Source organism: Oncorhynchus clarkii, chromosome 17 (assembly GCF_045791955.1).
Source record: "Oncorhynchus clarkii lewisi isolate Uvic-CL-2024 chromosome 17, UVic_Ocla_1.0, whole genome shotgun sequence".
Taxonomy (NCBI): domain Eukaryota; kingdom Metazoa; phylum Chordata; class Actinopteri; order Salmoniformes; family Salmonidae; genus Oncorhynchus; species Oncorhynchus clarkii.
The window spans coordinates 9,793,297-9,801,494 of NC_092163.1; the positions used below are offsets into that span (position 1 = coordinate 9,793,297).

Sequence of the window (8,198 nt, forward strand, 5' to 3'; positions counted from 1 at the left end):
GTGTCAGCGGTGGTTTTCAAAAGCAGCAAGGCTGTTTGCCAAGGACAGGCCTGGACCTCTCTGTGGGCATTTGACCAAGAAGAGGCTAGTAAAAGTTGAAATAACGTAATTATTTAAATTGAGAAAAGACAGGGCTCAACCTAACGCATAGTACCAATAAACCTGAAGCATAGCGAGGACTAAACCTATAGTCCCAACAAACGCGACAGACAAACCACATTCTGAGGGAATCCGTTTTGTTCAGGGGATCCATATAGGTTTTCCTCTGCGCAGTTTGCAGACACATTGTGAAACATTCTGTTCACTAACACGATTCTTAGTACTTTTGATACATCCAGTGAGTCAACACTGTATCTGACACACACACACACACACACACACAATGGGTGAGATTTCTACAAGGAAGGCGTGGTTGAGTTTCGGCTCGACTACAGAGGCGTGTCCTGTCAAACTCAGTGACGCTCTGTTAGGCGTGATCGGTCCCATGAACTTTCGTCCGACAGGAGTTGAACTGCGTTCAGACTCTTCCTGATGCTGCTAGAAAATTCTCGAACTTTCTGCGCGGGTATAAACTAGAATGGGTCCCAAGCGGAGCTGACAACGGTAGCGTTCTTCAACAGTAAGTGTACAGTTCAGGTTAGGCTTTAATACGTTTATTTACCATTCCATAGACAGACTGCCTGCAACCGGACCAGCGCATTTAAAGAGAACTACCCGTCTACCTTGTGTGAATTTGATTCTCGCAGCTATTCGGTATTAACACACCGAGAGCTAAATGGTCAAAATGGGTAAAGACTACTATAATGTTCTGGGCATACAGAAAGGGGCGACGGAGGACGAGATCAAGAAGGCTTATCGCAAGCAGGCTCTGCGTTACCACCCGGATAAAAACAAGTCTCCCAAAGCCGAGGACAAGTTTAAAGAAATAGCTGAAGCTTATGACGTTCTGAGCGACCCAAAGAAAAAAGACGTTTACGACCGATTCGGCGAAGAAGGTACGTGTTCTATTGACCAGACACAGCATGTTATTATTAAAAGTGATGAATAAATACACGTTGTTTTCCGAAGTACTTTAGTTAGGTAGGCCTATCGGAAACGATTTCAAAGCTGCGATTATAAAGATGTAAAGCTGAATTATTGTCGCTGGATATTTGGATGCGTATTAAGTCGAAAAGGCATTTCAAGATCTGTCTCAAGAACCTGCCTCTTTTCCTCTGATAATCTACTATTCTTCAGTGTTGCTGAAATCGTTGTATTTCTAGTGTTCTAACGCTTTGGGCCACAGAAGTTCCAAAAACAAACGCTATATGCTTATAACAAACCAAGCAATAGCTCATAAGCCTTCCCTTCTTGGACTGTGTGAGCAACAGTTTATTAGTCTACATTTCTTAGCCTATGTGAGCTATATTTTATAACGAGAAAGGGCAGGACACAGCAGGCTTATCGCATCTATCAGTTTTCCCCCGTTCTCCATTCTTATGATTGTGCTGCAAGAGATTCGCGAGTTCCAACAAGAATCCCTTGCAGCACAATCATAAGAATGAAGAAGGGGAAAAAAACTGATAGATACAATAACACTGCACGCCAAGAGCGGAGCGGCGAGGGAGAGGTGCGCGCCCACTACTGGAAGGTTCGGGCGCTAACGTCACAGCGGGGCGGAGACTTTGACAGTTTGGCGCTAGCCTGTCAGCAAGTTTCTCAAACGACAGATAGTGTGGCTGTGTACTCCTTAGTATGTGAAATGGCTAGCTAGTTAGCGGTGGTGCGCGCTAATTGCGTTTCAATTGGTGACGTCACTCGCTTTGAGACCTTGTAGTAGTGGTTCCTTGCTCTGCAAGGGCCGCGGCTTTTGTGGAGTGATGGGTAACGATGCTTTGTGGTGACTGTTGATGTGTGCAGAGGGTCCCTGGTTCGAGCCCGGTAGGGGCGAGGGGACGGACTAAAATTATACTGTTACACTAGGTTACAACGGTGCTGCTGTGTTCTTATCAGTTGTCTTTAAAGACTAGTCTAGATAACTCAACGGTCAAGCTGCATTATTCCATGTATAGCAACAGACACTGTAGACCACAGGAGGTTGGTGGCACCTTAATTGGGGAGGATGGGCTCATGGTTATGACTGGAGCGGAAGTGGTGGAATGGTATCAAATACATCAGACACATTGTTTCCAGGTGTCTGTGTTCCATTTGCTCTGTTCTGTCCATTATTATGAGTCAGCCTCCCTTCTATCTCTACACACAGAGCGTTCCTCCCTTCTAGCCCTACACACAGAGCGTTCCTCCCTTCTAGCCCTACACACAGAGCGTTCCTCCCTTCTAGCCCTACACACAGAGCGTTCCTCCCTTCTAGCCCTACACACAGAGCGTTCCTCCCTTCTAGCCCTACACACAGAGCGTTCCTCCCATCTAGCCCTCCACATAGAGCGTTCCTCCCATCTAGCCCTCCACACAGACTCATTGTTTCCACAACCATGGGTGCCACTGCAGATAGGAAATGTTTACACAACTTATATTGAAAGAAGTCTGGACCAGAGCCACAAATGTTTAACTCTCCCTCTCTCTCTCTCCCCTCCCACCCCCCCCCCTCCCTCCCTTCCTTCCTCCTTCTCCTCTCCAGGGTTGAAAGGAGGAGGCCCCCCAGGAGGAGGGGGTGTTCCCGGGGGCCCTAGTTTCAGCTACTCCTTCCAAGGCGACCCCCACGCCATCTTCGCCGAGTTCTTCGGGGGCCGGAGCCCCTTCGACCAGTTCTTCCCCCGAAACGGTGGGGGCCCAGATGGGGACAACATGGACACTGACGATCCCTTCGCCCGTTTTGGGATGGGGGGCGGTGGCATGGGGGGGTTCCCCCGTTCCTTCAGCACAGGGATGGGAGGAGGGGGGATGGGGGGGCAGATGGTTGAGAAGCACCAGGACCCACCCGTGCTCCACGACCTCAGGGTGACCTTAGAGGAGGTTGGTTGGTTGACTTATGTTATTTGACCATTCAAGGTATCCATATGCACACAGCACATCATACAATTTTAAAAAGTTGTGTAGGATAACACCATAAAGTCGATGCCTCGTTTCCATCGTGGTCTTTTTTAAAGGTGCTCTCAGGCTGCACTAAGAGAATGAAGATATCCCACAAGCGGCTGAACGCAGACAGACGGACCCTCCGGATGGAGGACAAGATCCTGGAGGTGGAGATAAAGAGGGGATGGAAGGAGGGGACGAAGGTCACCTTCCCTAAAGAGGGGGACGAGACGCCGACTAACATCCCGGCAGACGTGGTGTTCGTGGTCAAGGATAAGCCACACCCGGTATTCCGGCGAGACGGCTCTGACATCATTTACCCCGCCAAGGTCTCCCTCAGAGAGGTAAGGCAGAGTGATCTGAACTTTAACTAAACTAAATATACTTTGTTTTTACACGATCCTCTCCAAGTGCTCGCTAAACAAATTGATAGTACTTAGAATGACTCATTCTTGAACCTACAGACAACTGTTTGTATGTAGACTAGAGTGATGAAGTGTAATCTCTCTCTCGCTCTCGCTCTCTCTCTCTCTCTCTCTCTCTCTCTCTCTCCTTCCTCTTCAGGCGCTGTGCGGATGCACGGTCATCGTCCCCACGTTGGACGGCAGGACAGTAACCGTGACGACAGGGGACGTGGTGCGGCCGGGGATGAAACGCCGCATCACGGGGGAGGGGCTTCCTCTGCCCAAGCGGCCCGATCGCCGCGGTGACCTGCTGGTGGAGTACGAGGTTGCGTTTCCGGAGAGACTGAGTCAGAGTGCCAAGGAGACCATCGCACAGGTGCTTCCACCCTAGTCCTGATGGCTATAAACTATGAACGTCTTCAGGACAAAACGGACGGAGCAGACGAACAGTGAAAAGCAACATGTGGCTCTCCTCCCTATCGCCTCTGACCAAAGAACATTTATCGCCGCCATTTTCTGTTCCTTTCCAGACGATTCTGAGTGTTGAATCGCCATCGTTCGTCGACACCCATCAGGTGACCTACTGCGCACGGCCAACTTTCGTTACGGTGTCTCTTGTCCTTTAGTTGAGGAAACTGTCACTCTGGACCTCGTGAGTCCACTTCAGAACCACTAGTGAACTGAGGAAACTGTCACTCTGGACCTCGTGAGTCCACTTCAGAACCACTAGTGAACTGAGGAAACTGTCACTTTGGACCTCGTGAGTCCACTTCAGAACCACTAGTGAACTGAGGAAACTGTCACTCTGGACCTCGTGAGTCCCCTTCAGAACCACTAGTGAACTGAGGAAACTGTCACTTTGGACCTCGTGAGTCCACTTCAGAACCACTAGTGAACTGAGGAAACTGTCACTCTGGACCTCGTGAGTCCACTTCAGAACCACTAGTGAACTGAGGAAACTGTCACTCTGGACCTCGTGAGTCCACTTCAGAACCACTAGTGAACTGAGGAAACTGTCACTTTGGACCTCGTGAGTCCACTTCAGAACCACTAGTGAACTGAGGAAACTGTCACTCTGGACCTCGTGAGTCCACTTCAGAACCACTAGTGAACTGAGGAAACTGTCACTTTGGACCTCGTGAGTCCACTTCAGAACCACTAGTGAACTGAGGAAACTGTCACTCTGGACCTCGTGAGTCCACTTCAGAACCACTAGTGAACTGAGGAAACTGTCACTCTGGACCTCGTGAGTCCACTTCAGAACCACTAGTGAACTGAGGAAACTGTCACTCTGGACCTCGTGAGTCAACTTCAGAACCACTAGTGAACTGAGGAAACTGTCACTTTGGACCTCGTGAGTCCACTTCAGAACCACTAGTGAACTGAGGAAACTGTCACTCTGGACCTCGTGAGTCCACTTCAGAACCACTAGTGAACTGAGGAAACTGTCACTCTGGACCTCGTGAGTCCAGTTCAGAACCACTAGTGAACTGAGGAAAACTTGCAACCCATATTATTCAAAAAGCATCTTAGAGTAGTTATGCTGATCTAGGATCAGTGTAGCCTTTTAGATAATAATACATGTGACTACATGGACAGTGGGGCACCTGATCCCAGATCAGCACTACTGCACTGTAGAACCAGAGACCATCAAATAAATGTTGTTTGGCTTCCTTTAGTATGAGCCTCTTTTTAGCTGTACTTCCCCACTGGGGAATGTTGCCATGTACAGACTAGAGCCATTGGCTTGTTAGCAGTGGTTCCCAAACCTCTCCTCTGGGACCCTCAGACATTTAACACAACATTGTTGTAGCCCTGAACTGGCTCACCTGGTTCACCTAGTCAAGGGCTTGAACTGGTTCACCTAGTCAAGGGCTTGAACTGGCTCACCCGGTTCACCTAGTCAAGGGCTTGAACTGGCTCACCCGGTTCACCTAGTCAAGGGCTTGAACTGGCTCACCCGGTTCACCTAGTCAAGGGCTTGAACTGGCTCACCTGGTTCACCTAGTCAAGGGCTTGAACTGGCTCACCTGGTTCACCTAGTCAAGGGCTTGAACTGGCTCACCTGGTTCACCTAGTCAAGGGCTTGAACTGGCTCACCTGGTTCACCTAGTCAAGGGCTTGATGATTAGTTGATATGAGAGAGAGAGATTAGGGTGAGAATGAATGGATTCTATTTGACTCCCTCTCCAAGACATTTAGTGCCAGAGAGACTATTGGAGTAAGAGATTCATCTTGTCGAGGGCTTGATGATTGGTTGACTAATGTAATCAGGTGTTCTAGCTCTTGAGCAGATGAAATCCATTCGTCTGCGGGTCCCCCAGGAGAGGTCTGAAAACTCCTGTTTTGGGGGATTAGATTTGTATCTCTTGGTGGCATGTCTTTGCAGATGGCATCTTTTCATGTATCTATTCTAGGGGTTTAGGGATCATGGGTTGTTTTCATGTATCTATTCTAGGGGTTTAGGTATCATGGGTTGGTTTCATGTATCTATTCTAGTGTTTAGGTATCATGGGTTGGTTTCATGTATCTATTCTAGTGTTTAGGTATCATGGGTTGTTTTCATGTATCTATTCTAGGGGTTTAGGTATCATGGGTTGCTTTCATGTATCTATTCTAGTGTTTAGGTATCATGGGTTGGTTTCATGTATCTATTCTAGTGTTTAGGTATCATGGGTTGGTTTCATGTATCTATTCTAGTGTTTAGGTATCATGGGTTGTTTTCATGTATCTATTCTAGTGTTTAGGTATCATGGGTTGTTTTCATGTATCTATTCTAGGGTTTAGGTATCATGGGTTGTTTTCATGTATCTATTCTAGTGTTTAGGTATCATGGGTTGGTTTCATGTATCTATTCTAGTGTTTAGGTATCATGGGTTGTTTTCATGTATCTATTCTAGTGTTTAGGTATCATGGGTTGTTTTCATGTATCTATTCTAGTGTTTAGGTATCATGGGTTGTTTTCATGTATCTATTCTAGTGTTTAGGTATCATGGGTTGGTTTCATGTATCTATTCTAGTGTTTAGGTATCATGGGTTGTTTTCATGTATCTATTCTAGGGGTTTAGGTATCATGGGTTGTTTTCATGGTTTTGGATTCTGATCAAATCAATAGAAAGTATTGCCACTGATCAATGCCCATAGTGTGATAATGCCCATAGTGTGATAATGCCCATAGTGTGATAATGCCCGTAGTGTGATAATGCCCGTAGTGTGATAATGCCCGTAGTGTGATAATGCCCATAGTGTGATAATGCCCATAGTGTGATACTACCAGTAGTCATCGGTTTAGAAGAGAAACAACGCTATTTGAATGTATAGAAATATAATCTATAGAACGGACCTTCCCATTCAAGTCAATGCTGATTCCATTTCTATGCTTGAATGGTCTTTTACTTTTCCAGGATGCCTACAGTGACAGGGTGGAGGGAAGTGTGAGTGAGAGGTGTGTGTTTCAGCTAGTGTGTATGAGTTAGCTAACTAGGTGAACTTTTTGTACAGAAATGGTTTGGAACGTATGACTTGCTGTAGGATCTGGGCTATGTATGGTGTAACTGTTGGATTGGCTACTATCATGAGATAGGATGTTAGCACAGTAACCATGGGAGATATAGGCTTTCATGTTAAACCCATAGTACTCCTCTTTACTCAATATTATACACAACATGTATCGGTGCTACCTGTTGTTGATGCAGTAAGTGAAAACTGTCCAGAACCTGATATAAAGCTGTTTTATTGAGCAAAGAATATTAACTTTAGCTTTGTAATTATTTATCCATTTAAATGGAAGATCACTCACCTCAATATAGGGACCATTATTTCTCCTTCACAACAGGAACTAGTTTTATGTTTAAATCATGTCGTTTTATATTCAAGGAATACTTTTAAGAAAAACGTTAACCCTGGACAGAATCTTCTACAACTGCAACCAGACTTAGTTTGCTATACATTTGTCATGTGTGTGTTATATTTCTGAACAGTTTGCTATACACAGAATGTATTTTCTACGTGATTAAACTTTCCTAGGTAAATAAAGTATGTTTTCTTCTAGATAAACGGATCCCTGTTTGTCTCTGTAGAAAGATGTAATGAACGTGTTATGACAGTGTAATCTGGTATGAAGACGTCTCCTGGCTGGAGACGCGCCGGGGCCTCTTCGCTGCCTGTGTCTATGTGTTGCACAGCTGGCTGGCTGGCTGGCTCTTAAATGTACACCGAGAGCCAACCTTAATACTATGCATGTCAATCTCTCACGGCTCAAAGTGGAGGAGGGATTGACTTCATCAATACTTGTATTTGTGAAAAGTATTGTTGAATGCAGCAAGCTGTCTGTTTAAACTACTAGCACACAGCTCAGACACCCATACATACCCCACAAGACATGCCACCAGAGGTCCAGAAGAGACTATGGGAGGCGCACAGTACTACATAGAGCCATGACTACATGGAACTCTATTCCACAGTACTACATAGAGCCATGACTACATGGAACTCTATTCCACAGTACTACATAGAGCCATGACTACATGGAACTCTATTCCACAGTACTACATAGAGCCATGACTACATGGAACTCTATTCCACAGTACTACATAGAGCCATGACTACATGGAACTCTATTCCACAGTACTACATAGAGCCATGACTACATGGAACTCTATTCCACATTAAGTAACTGATGCAAGCAGTAAAATCAGATTTAAAACCTAGACAAAACTACACCTTATGGAACAGCAGGGGCTGTGAAGAGACACACATATGCATACACACACATGATAACAT

The 8,198-nt window shown here is 46.0% G+C and overlaps 1 protein-coding gene across 1 annotated transcript; it reads left to right on the forward strand.

Annotated features, from left to right (window-relative positions):
• The first annotated feature begins 775 nt into the window (after window positions 1-775).
• LOC139370232 (dnaJ homolog subfamily B member 1-like) lies at window positions 776-5,388 on the forward strand. The gene is made up of 4 exons (XM_071109585.1): window positions 776-995; window positions 2,618-2,952; window positions 3,087-3,356; window positions 3,577-5,388. Exons 1-4 carry the CDS (start codon window positions 776-778, stop codon window positions 3,805-3,807), a joined length of 1,056 nt encoding a protein of 351 aa, XP_070965686.1. The 3' UTR covers window positions 3,808-5,388.
• The last annotated feature ends 2,810 nt before the right edge of the window (window positions 5,389-8,198 follow it).